This window comes from Pseudophryne corroboree, chromosome 5, assembly GCF_028390025.1.
Source record: "Pseudophryne corroboree isolate aPseCor3 chromosome 5, aPseCor3.hap2, whole genome shotgun sequence".
Lineage (NCBI taxonomy): Eukaryota > Metazoa > Chordata > Amphibia > Anura > Myobatrachidae > Pseudophryne > Pseudophryne corroboree.
The window spans coordinates 362594200-362612969 of NC_086448.1; the positions used below are offsets into that span (position 1 = coordinate 362594200).

Below are 18770 nucleotides of genomic sequence, written 5' to 3' on the forward strand. Positions count from 1 at the left end.
CAACAACAACAGCAGCAGCAGCACCAGTAGCAGCATCTCGCAAACGCCAACTCGTTCCTAGGCAGGCTACACTTTGTATCACCGCTTTCCATAAGAGGCACACAGCTGACAACCTCTTATGGAAACTGAGGAACATCATCGCAGAATGGCTTACCTCAATTGGACTCTCCTGGGGATTTCTGACATCGGACAACGCCACCAATATTGTGCGTGCATTACACGTGGGAAAATTCCAGCACGTCCCATGTTTTGCACATACAATGAATTTGTTGGTGCAGAATTTTATAAAAAAAACGACAGGGGCGTAATGGAGATGCTGTCGGTGACCCGAAGAATTGCGGGCCACTTTCGGCATTCAGCCACCACGTGCCGAAGACTGGAGCACCAGCAAACACTCCTGAACATGCCCTGCCATCATCTGAAGCAAGAGGTGGTAATGAGGTGGAATTCAACCCTCTATATGCTTCAGAGGATGGAGGAGCAGCAAAAGGCCATTCAAGCCTATACATCTGCCTACGATATAGGCAAAGGAGGGGGAATGCACCTGACTCAAGCGCAGTGGAGAATGATTTCAACGTTGTGCCAGGTTCTCCAACCCTTCGAACTTGCCACACGTGGTCAGTTCAGACACTGCCAGCCTAAGTCAGGTCATTCCCCTCATCAGGCTTTTGCAGAAGCAGCTGGAGAGATTGAAGAAGGAGCTAAAATGGAGCGATTCTGCTAGACATGTGGGACTTGTGGATGGAGCCCTTCATTCGCTTAACCAGGATTCACGGGTGGTCAATCTGTTGAAATCAGAGCACTACATTTTGGCCACCGTGCTCGATCCTAGGTTTAAAGCCAACCTTGTATCTCTCTTTCCGGCAGACACAAGTCTGCAGATGTTCAAAGACCTGCTGGTGAGACACTTGTCAATTCAAGCGGAACGTGAAACCGCCAACAGCTCCTCCTTCATTTTCTCCTGCCACTGGAGCTGCCAGGAAAAGGATCAAATTTCCAAAACCACCTGCTGGCGGTGATGCAGGGCAGTAAGGAGCAAGTGCTGACATCTGGTCCGGACTGAAGGACCTGCCAACGATTACTGACATGTCGTCTACTGTCACTGCATATGATTCTGTCACCATTGAAAGAATGGTTGAGGATTATATGAGTGACAGCATCCAAGTAGGCATGTCAGACAGTCCGTACGTATACTGGCAGGAAAAAGTGGAAATTTGGATGCCCTTGCACAAACTGGCTTTATTTTACCTAAGTTGCCCCCCCTCCAGTGTGTACTCCGAAAGAGTGTTTAGTGCAGCCGATAACCTTGCCAGTGATCGGCATAGGAGGTTACTTCCACTAAATGTGGAGAAGATGATGTTCATCAAAATGAATTATAAATTCCTCCGTGAAGACCTTTACCAGCAATTGCCTCCAGAAAGTACACAGGGACCTGTGATGACGAATTAATACTCTGTGAGGAGGGGGATGTACACAGTGAAAGGGGTGAGGAATCGGACAATGAGGAGGAGGTGGACATCTTGCCTCTGTAGAGCCAGTTTGTGCAAGGAGAGATTGATTGCTTCTTTTTTGGTGGGGGCCCAAACCAACCAATCATTTCAGCCACAGTCATGTGGCAGAAGACCCGGTCGCTGAAATGATGGGTTTGTTAAAGTGTGCATGTCCTGTTTATACAACATAAGGGTGGGTGGGAGAGGCCAAGGACAATTCCATCTTGCACCTCTTTTTTTTTTTTTTTAATCTTTGCTTCATGTGCTGTTTAGGGACTATTTTTTTTAAGTGCCATCCTGTCTGACACATAAGTGCCACTCCTAGATGGGCCAGGTGTTTGTGCCGCCCACTTGGGTCGCTTAGCTTAGTCATCCAGCGACCTCAGTGCAAATTTTAGGCCTAACATAATATTGTGAGGTGTGAGGTGAATAGACTGGAAATGAGTGGAAATTATGGTTATTGAGGTTAATAATACTATTGGATCAAAATTACCCCCAAATTCCATGATTTAAGCTATTTTGAGGGTTTTTTGAAAAAAACAAAACACCCAAATCCAAAACACACCTGAATCGTACAAAAAATTTTAAGGGAGGTTTTGCCAAAATGCGTCCGAATCCAAAACACGGCCGTGGAACCGAATCCAAAACCAAAACACAAACAAAACCCGAATAATGTCCGATAAACATCTCTAGTAATAACTGTATCTCATATATTCAATCTCCTTGTTTATTTTTCTTTCATCTATCAAAATATCTTCTATTTTCATTTGTATTTCTATATTGCTTTATATTAAGTGTTTGTATGATCATAATGGAATTCACATGCATTTCACCTCAAGCATTCTTAAAATGTATGTTTATGTAAGTCTACTTTACTTACAATTTTCTCTGCTATGCGCCATTCATATGTGTATTATTACGTTACTATAAAATATTAGATTTATCACTCATTGTAAGTATTGTGCATAGGTTAGATAACATACTTGGGACCCTATTCAGATTCAGGGGCAGATTCTGCTAAAAAGCAGAAACTGCAATTGCTGTTGCTTGCATGCTGGGGGCAGCACAGCACAAGGCAAGGTGCCCATCATGCAAATGTATGCCTTGCAAATTCAGAATTTGAGGCTGAACCCTACATATGCAGCCAGGCTGAGTATGCACTTGGTCTGTCTCCATGTTACGGGTCGCAGCAGCCGCATGTCGATCACATACTTTCGGGATGCAAATGCAATGTGGGTACTCGCACACGCGCGATCAGAGCTGAATGAGGGCCTTAGGGCACTATCCAATTAGCCCTGATGCAATTTCCGGTCGTTAAAAATGACCAAATATCGCTATAAATGACCAATGGTTATTATCATGGTGTCCAATTAGAGGCTATTTTTAATGACCCACAATCACACGAAAACACATGGGATCCCATATGTTATCGCAGCTCTGGCTGCTGCTTATCGGGGATTATGGTTACTTAGCATGCCTAAGGCACGCGAAGCATAATACCCGATAAGTGCCAGTATTTGGGTAAAAGGATGCCAGCATCAGGGCTAATAGGATTCCCCCGGCGATCCTGTTAGCAGTGTTAAAGTACCCTTGCTAATAGGATATCCCTCCATTGTAACTAAAAAGTTAACAGCACTTCAAGAGTTTCAGGGTTTTATGTGAGGGAAGGGGTTAACATCAGCTCCGTAAGACTCGAACCAAACCCATACAAGAATCTACTGGGCTGTCACTGCTGCTGTGTATAAATCCACTAAACACATACCCCTTTTCCACCAAACTTATAACTCGGGTTATTGGCGAGGCAACCAGAGTCAAAGTTTGGTGTGAAAGGGTGTACCCGAGTTGTATTACCCAGGAAACTGACCCTGGTAGCTACTGGGGTCGAACTGACCTAGGTAGCCCGCGTGTGAACAGTGTGTCCTGGGTCTCATACTAAAGGCATAGAGAGAGCTCAGAGGCATTGTGCCAGAGTCTACTGCGCATGCTCAGGTTCCTGGGAACACGGTGCCCATGCTGCATTCCTGAGGACATCCCTATCATGTAAGAGTGAATCACTGGAAAATGGGCACAGTGGCCATTTTCAGAGAGATATTTGCAACATACAACAAAGCCAGGCAGATGGAGTGGTAAGTATAATTAAAAGAAGTGCACTGTGTTGGCTCCCCTGGACCTAGGGGCCCCTGTGCACTGCACACCTTGCACCCATTATAGATACGCCGGTGTGAGAGCTGGATCACTGCCACTTGGAGATTATGCCATTTCCAAGCGTTTACAGAGAGAAGACCTGCAACAACCTGGGTACAAGGTGCAGTGTGAAATGGGTCTGTTCCATGTTTGTACCATGATCGAAAACCTGGGTCATATCCGGCATGTTGGTGGAAAAGGATACAGTATAAACTATTCTTACTTTCTGAGTTTGGAAGCAATATCAGTACTAAGCAATAATCGCCAACAGCCTTACATTTAGTCTGATATCAAAAACTCACTATCCTAGACACCAATATTCTTCTGGAAAGGAGCTTACATGAGATACAGGTAGTGTCATAGATTGTTGATGTCATTTGTGGGGCCACACATGCAGAACTGTAATTCAGAGCCATTAACATACTAAGGGGAATGGAATAGGGTGGAATCATTTACATGGAAAAATCAGGTTGATTTTCCCATGTACATGATTTCCACTTTAAAAAAACAGGAGAACTCTCACAAAATCTCTTACTTTCTGATTCTCACACCCTATTAAATCCCCTTCTTTGGCTCCAATCACAAGGTGCAAAGTGACACATGTGGATTTGACACTTTCCTTTCTAAAATGATCTCCGTTATCGTGCATATTGCGCCCGTAGTAATCAGGTTTAGCTGTGTAAAGGGTTGGGTGCCTCCCTACTCCGGGGGTAGCGAGCTGAAATAATGATACAACGTCCCTGAGGGCAGAAACAGAACGAGTGTGGAAAGGGGTGAAAGGAATTGAATCCCGCCCTTAGAGGAGTGAGTCCAAGGTGCATATAGGCCAGGAAGAATACAGAAAAAAGCATGGAGGTATTTAGAAAAGTTTTGAGAAAGATAACGTGGAGACAGTATCTCCAATCAGATCCTATAGTAACTGATATTTTTCAAACAGCCTGTAAAATGACAGAAGTTGATTGGTTGGTATTTCTCTCCACTTTATCTCTCTCCAAGCTTTGATGAATCTCCTCTTATGTGTAAGAACGGAGATACAGTCCCATACTAGGATGGGTAGAACGGAGTGAAATCCTAAATCCAGGATCAGAAGGATTAAAAAATACATCAAAGGCAAGATGGACTAGGAGGACCTAGGTAGAACACACAGGACGGGATACAGCGATGCATATTTTGCAGCCAAACCTACGAAAAATGCAGCAAACCCTGGAATGTGAAACACTATCAAGCTTGGATGAGGTGGGCAATGCCATCTATAATGAAGCATAAGGATCCAGTCAGATCCATCCCAGCATCTGCCACGTTGCATGTGTCACGCATCCTAAACCCTGAAGTCCTTCTATTAAAGGACAGCTTTTACTGTTAGAGATGTCCTTTGAGATTTTCTTCAAGTATATGGCATTAATAAGAATCATTATGCTTGTGATGAGTGGCAGGATACATTGCGCGTCATATGAGAAGTGCAAATACTTTTGAAAACTGTAATGACCACAGAAAAGACACAGTTGTAGAGAAGAGATTGCCAACACAAAGTGTATATGGATAAAAAAAAGAAGAACGGGTCATAGACAAAACATAGGGTGAAAAATGGGAAGGAAAATATAGCAAGACACAAGGAGAAGAAGGGGAATAAAAACCATAAACAGTGCCCAGGGTAAAAAGAATATAGCCCATCATATTGGCCTCATCCATGGCAACCTCATGGCAACCTAGTCTTCAAGAAAAGGGCCAGCAAGTACCAGAGCGCAGGGCCCATGGGTCAGCACTATCGCTGACCCACGGCCGCTGCATCTGGCTAGCATGGTAACTGGAATGGCAGGTTCTATAATAACTAAACCTAGCAGGAGTAGCTCCTTGTCTCTGACCTGCTACTATCAAAATGTTCACATTCATATAGGAAAATTAGATTCTTAACTTATGAATTCCCATATATACAAATGCTATTTGATGAGATAATAAACGGAATTACCTAAGAGAAATGATCTGACAAACAAAAATAAACAAAGAGTTATAATTATCATATTGTTTATTGGCATACAGCCTATGTTTTCATTCTTCTTTTTTCATTACACACTTCATGCTGATCAACTAATTTTAAATAGCTATGCTACTGTATGCTGCTGTAACTCTGTGATTAAAGAGCTTTTAATTAACATATAATAAGAGTTAAGCTTAAATAATGTGCATCACCAAAACCAAAAACTACTCTTTCTCTTCTATATGTTATAAAATGAAAGGTAACGGAAAATTAAATTAAATTACTATTCCAATTTTTGTGATCCACAGCATGGTAAGAGTTAAGGATTGTAGAGGATAATCCTCCTATACTGTTGGAGGGGGGGAGGGGATGGGTGGAAAAAGCCTCCACACCATGCCAGATTTACAAGGGGGTCATGGCACTCCTTGCTGAATAATATCAAACAGTAATGCCACAAACACATTGTCATGTGCAGCATCAGCAAATCTGTCAGTTCAGCTTTCCGCATTGATCAAGCACCTGGATGCAGCTGCTGCTCTCTCTTCTTTGTATTTCAGGTTGTTCCTGGTAATTAGGATAGTAGCTGCACAGCTTATGTGGAGTAACTCATTAACTAATATTACTCATGTCTTGCTGGTTATTCTTATGACTTACCTCTGCTTCAGTTTGTGGAACTACAGGTCACAGCTAGTGCCTGCATAGTTCTCTCCCACTGCCTCCTGCATTTAGCAACTGACTCCACAGGTGTCTGCATTCTGTAATTACAGCTGGTTACCTGAATCCTACTATTCAGTCTGTCAGCCTGCTCAGTGTGCACTGCAGCTGCATGATATATCAATTACTGGGGGGCCTGTCTGGTGCTCTCACCCAATTGGTCCAGCTTGTTCTTTTAAGCCTCTCAATCCCAAGATGAATTGCCAGTTATACCCCTTTTTCACTCGCAGAAAAATCCCGGGATATTGCACGTGAACGCGCATCATCCCGGGATTTTTCTCAGTGTGAATGGGTACAGGGACCATTTCCCGGGACGAGCATCCCGGGATTTCATCCCAGGTCTCGACCAGGGTTGAACCCGGGACCGTCCCGGGAAGCTGGCAGTGTAAACGGGTATACCGGGTCAAGGCGACCCGGCACCCGTTCTCTTCATAGGAGGAGGCGGTGCTTGGAGAAGATTATCTCCAAGCACCGCCTCTGGGAGACTCAGCGGTGACGTCACTGACCCGGCAATATGCCGGGTCAGCCCGCTAATGTGAAAGGGTCATTCCCGGGAATGTGTCCCGGCAAATATACCAGGAATGAACTTTCCTGCGAGTGTAAAAGGGGTATCACAGCTCATGCTTCCTGTGTTCAGCTCCATGGTTCATGTCTCTGGTTCCAGCTATCTGTCCAATGGGTTTTGCTTTGTTCCTGCATTGAATTCCAGCTTCACCATCTTGCTGACGAACTTAGTCTGCCGACTACCATTACCCTGTCTCCAAGTGTCTGCACCCTAGTCCGTCCGTGTACCGCTACCTCCTGTGTCTCTCCTAGAGTTCCTGCTGTTGTCCCATCTCCACGGCCCCAGTATACCATCTGGCTGTGTGCACCCTGCCACCTTCTCCAGTTCCTGCTTGTTCCTGCGTACCCCTGCGGTTTGTCACCATCTGGCTGTGTGCACCCTGCCACCGTCTCCAGTTCCTGCTTGTTCCTGCGTACCCCTGCGGTTGGTCACATACATCTGGACTATCATACAACAACTCTGACATAATTCTAGTCCAGTTCAGGTATCAAGTGACTCAGACAGGGGGCTGCGACCTGCACGTCAGGAGCCGCAAAGCCCATATCCCCTTGCGGGGTTCCCTGGTGAAAACCTCCCGGCTTGTTAGACTCCACGCCTCTGTTCTGGGTAACATCAACTACTTGGTACCTGACCCCACGTTCCAGATTCTGCACCAAGTCTCTGACATTCAACCGGTCCCTGACATTGATCCCAAATTCCAGATTCTGCACCAAGTCTCTGACACTCACCCAGTCTCTGACATTATAACTGGCCAATTACTGAATAGCAAGAGGGATCCAGCCATGTCCAGCCATGTCTAATCCAGTCCAGTTTTCCACTTCAAGTCAGAATCCAGAAATTGGAAAGAGGCTGAGCGCCAGTGATGAAAGGAGCTCCTGCTTTGCTTATATTGCGGGAACGCAAGTCACTACATAAAGGACTGCTCCCTCCGCAGGTCAGGGAAAAGTGACAACTCTCAATTATTTAAGGTCCAGGCCGATAAGTCATCTCAAACAGTCAACTCAGACTCCCCAACTTCCAATAAAGGTGCCAAAGGTTCCCTAAAAGAGAGTACAGCTTACAATTGGGGTCCTTTGACCCAAAGCCCCAAGTTAAGACTTGGGAACCAATTAAGGGTTTGTGAATCCATCTATTTCAGGGTAAACCCTGGTTCTTCAGTCCTAGGAAGTACATCCAACACTCCAGCCCCAGGAGGGGGCTCCGAGTGTCCAGCCCCAGGAGGGGGCTCCGAGTGTCCAGCCCTAGAGGAAGTATCTGATGTCCCGTCCAATGTTCAGACCCCAGATGGGGAGAGCTATGTTCCTGCATCAGAAGATGAATCCCTTTCTTTATCCTCAAGTGAGGCATCCAACTTCATGATCAATGATATGATCCCTGGAGGGGAAGTCGATATCCAGGCCTTAGGAGAAGTGCTCGATGTTTCTGCTTATGGCTTGACCCTAGGAGGGGTAGCCAATATTTTGACTCTGGAAGGGAAGTCCAATGTTAGGACTCCAGAGGGGATATGTGATGTCCAGACTCCAGAAAAGTTGTGCCAGGTGCCGACCCCAGGAGAGGAATCTCATGTATGGACCCCAAGAAAAAAGTCCACTCTACCAACCTCAGGCATGGGGTATGATGTTAGGACTCCAGAAGGAGCATCCAAGCCTGGAGCCCCTGAGGGGGCATATGATTGCATAGTCCTAGAAGGAGCATAGGATTCATCAGTTCCTGAGAGTGCATCAGATCTACCTGAAACCCATGAACGGGTGACTCCAGTTGAGGCCTCTGAAAAGAGGATTCTAGTCGTGACCCTTTAAGAAGTAGCTCCTGTCATGACCTCAGCAGGGGAAATTTCATCCGAGACCTCAAAAGTGGTGATTCCAGCGGAGACCTTCGAAGGGGAATTATCTGTCCAGAACTCTGAAAAGAGGATTCAAGTAGTAACCCTTAAAAAGGTAATTCCTGTCATGACCCCTGCAGGGGAGATTCAAGTTGATTCTTCTGAAGGAATAATTACAGCCAAGATCTCTGAAGAGAGAATTCCAGTTGAGAGCCTTGAAGAGGAAAGTCCTATTGAGATTTCAGGAGAGGAAATTCCTGTTGTGACTCCAGAGGGAGGCATTTCAGTCAGGACCCTGGGAGGAGTTAATGTTGTCGAGTCCCTTGAAGGGAGGATTCCAATCGTGACCCCAGGAGGGGTGGTTCATGCTTTGTCCTTAGAGAGGACTTCTGAAAAAAATTCTGATCTTGTTTCCAACCCTGTAAAATCTGTGAAGAAACCCCAACCACAAACTTCACAGACTCCTCCTAAAGACCAAGATCCAGATCCAGCTCTCTTCTATGGAAAACTGGAACAGTATCGCAAATTAATGCTACAGATTATGGAGACTGCTCCACTCTGTACCTCTCCGGCAGAGATTGTGTTACTAATTCTTATGTCTTTCAGAGGGAAGGCAAGAAAATGGGCTAACCAGTTAATAGAGTCCAGTGATCCTGTTCTGCAGAACGTGGATGCCTTCAGCCGGGCGGTGATCAGTAAGTTTGGTGGTCCTGAGTTAGTACCTTCTGAGAGTTCTAGGTCTTTGAGCAAGGATTCAGGTTCTAACAAGAAAAATCAAGTTTCAAAGAACCAAGTGTCTAAGGATTGTCGGTCTCAGATTGTTCTCAGCTCAGTGCCATCTTCACCTAAACCACAAGTCCGGATATTAACTGCTGGTTATGCCTCTCTGTCTCCGTCCTGTGAAGTTATGAAAAAGCATGACCCACAATATCCAGTCTCCATCCAGTCAGTCATGAGTCCTGTATATGCTAAATCTTGCCATGCTACTTCTTCTGTACCATCTATTCCAAAGGAGAAAACCATAATCCTTTCATTAGATGCGGACTCTAACTCCGATTATGATTCTGAAACAGATGAAATCCCTCTGGTTGAAGGTACCTTAAGTTCGGATAACATATTTGGAATTACAGTATTCAGACCTAACCAACCTGGGAAAAAGAAGAAGAAGAAGAAGAAGAAGAAGAAGAAGAAGAAGAAGAAATCTCGTCGGAGACATTAGGTTGTCTTGCTATCCATGTTCTTGTTGTTTTCAGTTCCCCTTGGCCGAGGTAGGGTGTCCGGGGTACACCCTTGAAGGGGGGGGGGGGGGGTGGTACTGTCATGTGCAGCATCAGCAAATCTGTCAGTTCAGCTTTCAGCATTGATCAAGCACCTGGATGCAGCTGGAAACAGAAATTAATAGAGGCGCTCATGAGAGCCACACACCAGATTTTCACAGGTTCAATAACAGCCACGGAATCAAATATATTAGTAAAAAGTATATGTATTTATTAATGACAGTACTCTGGTAAGAATAAAAATACTATTTCATAATAGACAATTCATAGGTGATATTACTTATAACTTTACTTGATTTGTCAAATATGAAGGTTTAAAAAACACATGAATTATCTAAGCTTTGATTGCTGTACTGAGTATCATTAAAATTTCACTGAACTGGATAATTTAAAAGTTCAAGAGGTATATAACAGAATGTTGCAATCCTTTAGAAACACTGTTGCCACAGCTGCTGGATGTGATTCCTAAATATATCACAATAACTGCACGAATTGAGAATTTAGCTGCAATAGAAGTTGCCAGCATGAATAGATTGTGTATATATGTAATTACCTCTCCATAAGGGCTGGTGAACCCGAGCGTCCCCGGGTAAGTCCAAAGTTTTGCCCAATAGATGGAAAAGCTGGAGGGTACGTATGGTATCTGAATAAATCAACCGGCCGCTGGGTTTGTTCGATTAGCCTGCTGGTTTCACCTTATTAGTGCTGTGCAGATGATAGTGGGCGGCAGGTGTGTGGCTGCTGAATCAGACGCCGTCTAGAGTGTCCAGCTGTATGAAGAGGCTTCCTTCCAGACTACCTGGACGTGCACCGTCCGCCGGTAGACAACGGGGTGGAAGATGCTGGAGACGGTCGTCGTAGCCGCACAGCACCTGCGGCTAGATGTGGAACCAAATAGAAGCCGCCCGTAGCTGCCGTAGGTGAAAGCCGGGTGAAATGGCTGTGACCTGGAAGCGTCCTGGAAGCAGGTGTTCAGTGAAGGAACAGTGGGGGAGGAGTTCTGACGCGTTTCATCACGTGACCCGTGACTTTTTCAAAGATGACTCCTTTTTCAAAGTGTGTGTTATTTAAAGGGCTCTTAATTAAGCCTACACCAGGGACGTGCAGTCAGGGGAGGCAGGGGAGGCAGTGCCTCCCCTGTCATTAATGATTAAAATAATACAAAGAAGATGCTTATGACACTGAGTGTCTCTCCTGCTATGGCATTATCCCCCCTGGCTGGTTCTGCCTGGTGCTGGTTTTAGTGATGTGTGGGGGACTGCACTCCCCACCCCCTCTATGGGGGGGATGTTATCTGCCAGTGCTTCCCCAGCCACTGACCTCACCGCACGTCACTGGCCTACACAGATGTAATTAATCAATATGATGATACACCAATGATAGCACATACACTTATATATAGATTCCTTGGCTGTTTGGATAATAATATATCTGATTACGTACCTTAAAAAATATAAAACCTAATAAAATGAAATAAATGAAAGACCTGAAATGAATTAAAAAACAATGGCGGAGCTAACACATAAATACATAAATAAAATAAAGTGTCATAGACACAGAAAGAGATACTGATATCATATGTTATAACGCTTATCCCAGCTGTAATTATCAATGCACACTATAGGTGTGCATTGATAATTACAGCTGGGATAAGCGTTATAACATATGATATCAGTATCGCTTTCTGTGTCTATGACACTTTATTTTATTTATGTATTTATGTGTTAGCTCCGCCATTGTTTTTTTAATTAATTTCAGTTCTTTAATTTATATGCAGCGTGCCTATATTCTGTGTGCGACTGTGGCTGTATCTGCATACGAAATGCTACGTTATAGTGATTTCCAGGAATACACTGTAATGTAACATTTCCTATGCAGATACAGCTGCAGTCACACACAGAACATAGGCATTCTGCATATCATTTTAATTTTAAGCTTCTTGTGCCCCATGGCATATGAAGTGCCCTAGGCATTTGCCAAGTTTGCCTGTGCCTAGGGCCGGCGGCTCTGCTCAAAACAATGAGTATTGTAGCTCCAGGTTTGAAAGTCAATGTTGCTCACTGCTGCTCACCTGAACCTGAGCCAGTTCAACTGCTGTACAACAGTAAATGCAACAAATAAAATGTACTAAAAAAGTATGCACACCTGATAACACAAACAAAACTGTACAATCTAATTCAATGAAATAATAAATAACACAATATTTACATATTTAAGCCTCAGTCTAGCTGTGATTCTTTAGGGGGTACACACGGATCAGTGCTTAAATTCTAAGCAATCTGACTAGATTGCATAGAAGTTAAGCACGGATCTCTCCACGTGTATCGCTCGTGCTAGATTGTGCCTGCTTGCAGGCCAATCTAGCAGGTCATTCATTTCAGCATTGTGCTGATCGGGGGGAGAGATGAGTGCTGAGCGGTCACTGATATATGTTATTTCGTGCCGGGGTCCAGCACCGCACTGCAATCAAGAAACTCTGCATAAACTACAGCTCCCAGAAGCCCTTGCTGCCAGAGCTGTATTTTATGCAGTTTCTTCTTTCTTGATTGTAACCCTGGGGCCAATTACAGTGACTGCTGCCTGCTGTAATCGTTGCAGGGCATCAATGTGAGTGAAACTTTCCTGTGGGGAAAGGGGAGTTGGGGGGGGGGAGGGGGGGTGACGACAGGATGGACAGGTGCTGCTTTTAGAAAGTGAATCTACCTCTTGGCCGTGGGTGACACCACTGGGTAGCGTCTCAGCTGGCGCCTCTAGCAAGTGCCATCCTGGCCAATGGGTAGATACACCATTGTATGTATGTGTGTATATATATATATATATATATATATATATATATATATTAGTGATGAGCGGGTTCGGTTCCTCGAGATCCGAACCCCCCCGAACTTTACCCATTGTACACGGTTCCGAGGCAGCCTCGGATCTTCCCGCCTTGCTCGGTTAACCCGAGCGCGCCCGAATGTCATCATCCCGCTGTCGGATTCTCGCGAGATTCGTATTCTATATAAGGAGCCGCGCATCGCCGCCATTTTCACTTGTGCTTTGGAGATGATAGCGAGAGGACGTGGCTGCGTTCTCTCAGTTTCTGTGTTCAGTGTGCTGCAAATATCTGTGCTCAGTGTGCTGCAAATATCTGTGCTCAGTGTGCTTGGAAATATCTGTGCTCAGTGTGCTGAAATTATCTACATTCTCTGCCTGAAAAACACTCCATATCTGTGCTGCATTGTAGTATATAGTAGGAGGACAGTGCAGAATTTTGCTGTGACCACCAGTCACCAGTGTATAGCAGTACGGTACAGTAGTCCACTGCTCTACCTCTGTGTCATCAAGTATACTATGCATCCATACCTGTGCTGCATTTTAGGTGTGTGCAGTATATAGTAGGAGGACAGTGCAGAATTTTGCTGACCACCAGTATATATATAGCAGTACGGTACTGTAGTCCACTGCTCTACCTCTGTGTCGTCAAGTATACTATGCATCCATACCTGTGCTGCATTTTAGTTGTGCGCAGTATATAGTAGGAGGACAGTGCTGAATTTTGCTGATCACCAGTACATATATAGCAGTATGGTACAGTAGTCCACTGTTCTACCTCTGTGTCGTCAAGTATACTATGCATCCATACCTGTGCTGCATTGTAGTTGTGCGCAGTATATAGTAGGAGGACAGTGCAGAATTTTGCTGACCACCAGTATATATATAGCAGTACGGTACAGTAGTCCACTGCTCTACCTCTGTGTCGTCAAGTATACTATGCATCCATACCTGTGCTGCATTTTAGTTGTGCGCAGTATATAGTAGGAGGACAGTGCAGAATTTTGCTGACCACCAGTATATATATAGCAGTACGGTACAGTAGTCGATTGCTCTACCTCTGTGTCGCCAAGTATACTGCAAAAGTTCAGTAAAATGACCCAAAAATCAAAATTAAAAGCGTCTGATGAGTAGCGTAAACTTGCCAATATGCCATTCACGACACGGAGTGGCAAGGAACGGCTGAGGCCCTTGCCTATGTTCATGGCTAGTGGTTCAGATTCACATGAGGATGGAAGCACTCATCCTCTCGCTAGAAAACTGCAGTGCCACTCCTAGATGGGCCAGGTGTTTGTGTCGGCCACTTGGGTCACTTAGTTTAGCCATCCAGCGACCTTGGTGCACCTCTTTTTTTCTTTGCATCATGTGCTGTTTGGGAACAATTTTTTGAAGTGCCATCCTGTCTGACACTGCAGTGCCACTCCTAGATGGGCCAGGTGTTTGTGTCGGCCACTTGGGTCGCTTAGCTTAGCCATCCAGCGACCTTGGTGCACCTCTTTTTTTCTTTGCATCATGTGCTATTTGGGGACTATTTTTTAAATCGGCCATCCTGTCTGACACTGCAGTGCCACTCCTAGATGGGCCAGGTGTTTGTATCGGCCACTTGGGTTGCTTAGCTTAGTCATCCAGCGACCTCGGTTCAAATTTTAGGACTAAAAATAATATTGTGAGGTGTGAGGTGTACAGAATAGACTGGAAATGAGTGGAAATTATGGTTATTGAAGTTAATAATACTATGGGATCAAAATGACCCCCAAATTCTATGATTTAAGCTGTTTTTGATGGTTTTTTGTAAAACAACACCCAAATCCAAAACACACCCGAATCCGACAAAAAATTTTCAGGGAAGTTTTGCCAAAACGCGTCCGAATCCAAAACACGGCCGCGGAAATGAATCCAAAACCAAAACACAAAACCCCAAAAATTCCCGGTGCACATCACTATATATGTGTGTGTGTGTCTATAGGCTGGCACTCTCATTCGCTTTATTGCATCCGCCATGGTGCTCGCAAGTAGAAACAATGTATAGAGAACAAAACACAGCACTCTATGGTCTTGATAGTATGAATAAATCACATCAGCGAACAGGAGTTATGCAACGTTTCGGGCAGCTCAAACAATTTGTTGATACTACCAAGACCACAGAGTGCCAACCATAAAAATGCTGCAAAGTAAGAATGCTTTCAAAAATAGAAGTGAATGAAGAGAGGAGAAATCTTAATCAAATCAATAGTTGGTGTGAATACCCTTTGCCTTCAAAACAGCCTCATATCGTCTAGGCACACTTGCACACAGTTTTTGAAGGAACTAGACAGGGAGTTTGTTACAAACATCTTAGAGAACTAACCACATATCTTCTGTGGATGTAGACTTGCTGAAATCCTTCTGTCTCTTCATGTAATCCCAGACAGACTCAATGATGTTGAGATCAGCGCTCTGTGGGAGCATATCATCACTTCCAGGACTCCTGTTCTTCTTTACCCTGAAGACAGCTCTTAATAACATTGGCTGTATGTTTGGGGTCATTGACCTGCTGCATAACAAATCTGGAGCCAATCAGACACTTCCCGGATAATACTGCATGATGGATATGTACCTGAATGTATTTCTCAACATTGAGGACACCATTAATCCTGGCCAAATCCGCAACTCCATTTGCTTGCAGCCCCAGACTTGCAAGCAACCTCTACCATGCTTCACTGTTGCCTGCAGACACTTGTTATTGTACTGCTCTCTAGTCTTCGGTGGACAAACTGCCTTCTGTTATAGCGAGTTCTTTTACAAACTGCCTTCTGTTACAGCAAGTTTGCCAGGCATGTGGGATGCTGGCCAAACTCAAAAACGCAAAACCATGCCTTGTAAGTGATTAGCCCTTTAAAAAAACGTCAGGATTCGGCTGGAATCCTGCATGTCGGGAAAACCCGGACTCCATTACATTCCACCCCTGGTCTGGCCTAAACATAGTGCAGTTTATGTAATACAGTACTTCAGACATATGCAGGCCCATTGATCATGGTAAGCCATTTACCAGATTCTCTCTCTGGTGCGATGATGGGTGGTCTTCTGTTTGCCGGCGGCTGGGATCCCGACGACCAGCATACCGGCGCCGGAATCCCGACCGCCGGCATAACGACATCTTTTCTCCCTCTTGGGGGTCCACGAACTCCCTGGAGGTAGACTAGATAGCGTGGCGCAGCGAGCCCGCAAGGAGCTCATTTGCGCCTGCCCAGCTGTCGGATTCCAGCGCCGGTATGCTGGTTGCCGGGAGCCCGGCCGCCGGCATACCCTACTACACCTGCGATGATTGAGCGCTCAAATGCAAACAGCTTGGTAGGAAAATCTGCCACCGCTGTTCATGTGCAGCTGCTCCATTCCACCCTTTATACTGCTTGCAGTGGCTGCTGGCCAGGCTTTGGGGAGCTTGAAACCCCCCCCCCCCCCCCCACTGTGTCTGCCTATGAGGGTGATGCCTTTTTCACAGCTTTACTAAATGGAGTATTAATTGGATTAATACAATTAATTAATTGTATTAATTGGATCCATACAATTAAAAGAAATGGTGTCTCTAGTTCAAATGAGTAGATTACATTGTTGGGATGATTGGTGCATAATTCTAGTTGCATTATGTATTGCAGTAGCTAACATGAATTGTAAATTAAAAAGCTAGTTTAAGTTTTAGAACCAGCATAAATGCAAGTGACCTCTAGGATGTATTTACTGGTAAACTGTACAGATCTGGATAATGTTACAGATAGCTGGGAAATATTCAGATTATACCACCAATCTTCATAAATAATTCTGAGGGCACTTTGAATACCTTTCCTATAACAAGAAAAAAAAATGTTTACTCTAAGCGCATTTTTTTGCACACTGCACTAATATGCACACAAAGGGCCTAATTCATGTTTGTACGCACTGACCTATGCAGCTGCGATTTTTTAGGCTATAGAACTGCTAATGTTAGCAAGATAAGCTGCTGCACGGAAATGAAAAGAGACGCCCACTAGACTAGAGCGACTGCAAAATCTTTTGAAATTGCTTAAAAGTCCAAAATATAAAAAATAAAAAAATGTTTAATTTGTGAGCCTTGGACAGCATGGTGGCACAGTAGGTAGCACACTGGGATAATGAGCTTGATTACTGACCATTGGATTACAGTATATGTGCGGAGTTTGCATGCTCTCAGCTCTCCCCATGTTTGCATTGGTTTCATGCAGGTACTCCAGTTTTCTTCCATATTCCAAAAACATATTGGTAGGTAATTGGCTAATAACTTGGGGTATGATTGGTTAGTGACAAATATTCTCTGAACAGTACTGCGTAATTGGTGGTACTATATAAATAAACAATAAGACTAAAGGCAGCTCAGGTACTGTCCGGAGCAACAGAAAATAGATCAGTCTCTGTGCTCCAAGGAAATAAGTTTACTCTCTGAGATATTTGTTTAGCTAATAAAGCAGTTGATCTACATGTGTTTGTGCGCTGTTATTGTGACTTTTGCTAACATGCATTTCAGTCTAAAGGTGTGTACACACGGTGCGATATACACTTAAGTTTTCTTATGATTTTGACTATATAGTCAAAATCGTAAGGAAAGTTAGTGCATATTGCACCATGTGTACACAGCTTGTGATGCCGATGCGCGGTCCCGCAGGATCGGCATTGCAAGCAAAAATAAGCTGTGCAGACAAGTCAATTTTGACTATCTCGTGTAAAAGATAGTCAAAATTGTCACTTAGCCAAAATCGGTATCACAAGCACAGTCATCTTTGCTTGCGATACCGACCACAGTCCATGTCGCATAGTGAGTATCGGGCATAGCCAGAATCTCACCGTGTATATGGACCATAAGATGATAAGACCATAGGCTAACAAAATAGCGTACAAAGCATAAATAGATATCAACAGTGATAAGAATACATATAAACCACAGGAAAGCGAAGAGAAATTGTGTTTTCATAGTTTGGAAAATTATTTCAGAATTTTTTTTATGTTTAAAAAGACATATTAAGCATACACAAGAAAGGATATTAAATCCTAAATAGACTCCAACATGTAAATATAGTATAAATTTGTGTATTGTCATTGAATGCTTACCTCCTCCATATGTCTGACATAAATATGGAAAGCGCCATACATTTCCCAAGCCCACTGCAAATCCAACACATGTCAAAATATACTGCATTTTATTGTCCCATTTTGGTCTGTCGTGACATTGTGGGACATCAGAAAGCTGATTGCTAGACATGGTCTGTATTAGATATATTCCTGTACACAGAGTCTCACAGCTCACAAGCGCCACCATACACTAGTAAAAATATGCTGGAGAAAGTCCTTTATTACCCACAGCAGCATTAATATGCAGGAAAGTAGCGTACGCAGCTATATTTAGAAAAACAAATGATTAGATAAAAGCATTATTTAGTTTCATATTATAATTGGATTTTTTTTTCCAGAAAGATATAGCGTTAATTTGTAACCAATATTAAAAGATCTTCAGTGTTTTATTGTCTTAACTAAACAAAGTGTATCCATTAACCATTCAGGGGAAACGTCATACACTAAACACTACTTGATGTCATATTCTGCTATGAATTGAAATGATAAATTCTGCGTGTGTGTGGGTGGACTACAAATCCAAAATACAGTCCGGAAATATTCCTGTTAGTAACGTATTGTAGTAAATACAGTATTTATCACTTTTCTGTGTTTAATTTACTAGTTAGTTTTCTCAGGCATTACATTTGTTACTTAAGAGTGTTGCTACACTTGATCACCTCCCTTACTTTATTTTTCCAATACATTATTATTACCTTAGGTCTTCTCATATATATCTTAAACTCAGAGCTTCACAATTTACATCAAGGATCTGATTCAAATAGCCGATAAGCTACTATGGAGTTATGTTTGTGTGCACATTATCAGC

General features: G+C 43.8%; 1 protein-coding gene across 1 annotated transcript in view; it reads right to left on the minus strand.

The window, feature by feature from the left end:
• LOC134929601 (sodium-dependent neutral amino acid transporter B(0)AT3-like) overlaps positions 1–18092 on the minus strand; it is a 219403-nt gene extending 201311 nt beyond the window's left edge. Inside the window, exon 1 of the mRNA XM_063925188.1 lies at positions 17942–18092. Within this exon, the coding sequence (XP_063781258.1) occupies positions 17942–18092 (151 nt within the window). The remainder of the gene's footprint in view (positions 1–17941) is intronic.
• Between the last annotated feature and the right edge of the window lie 678 nt (positions 18093–18770).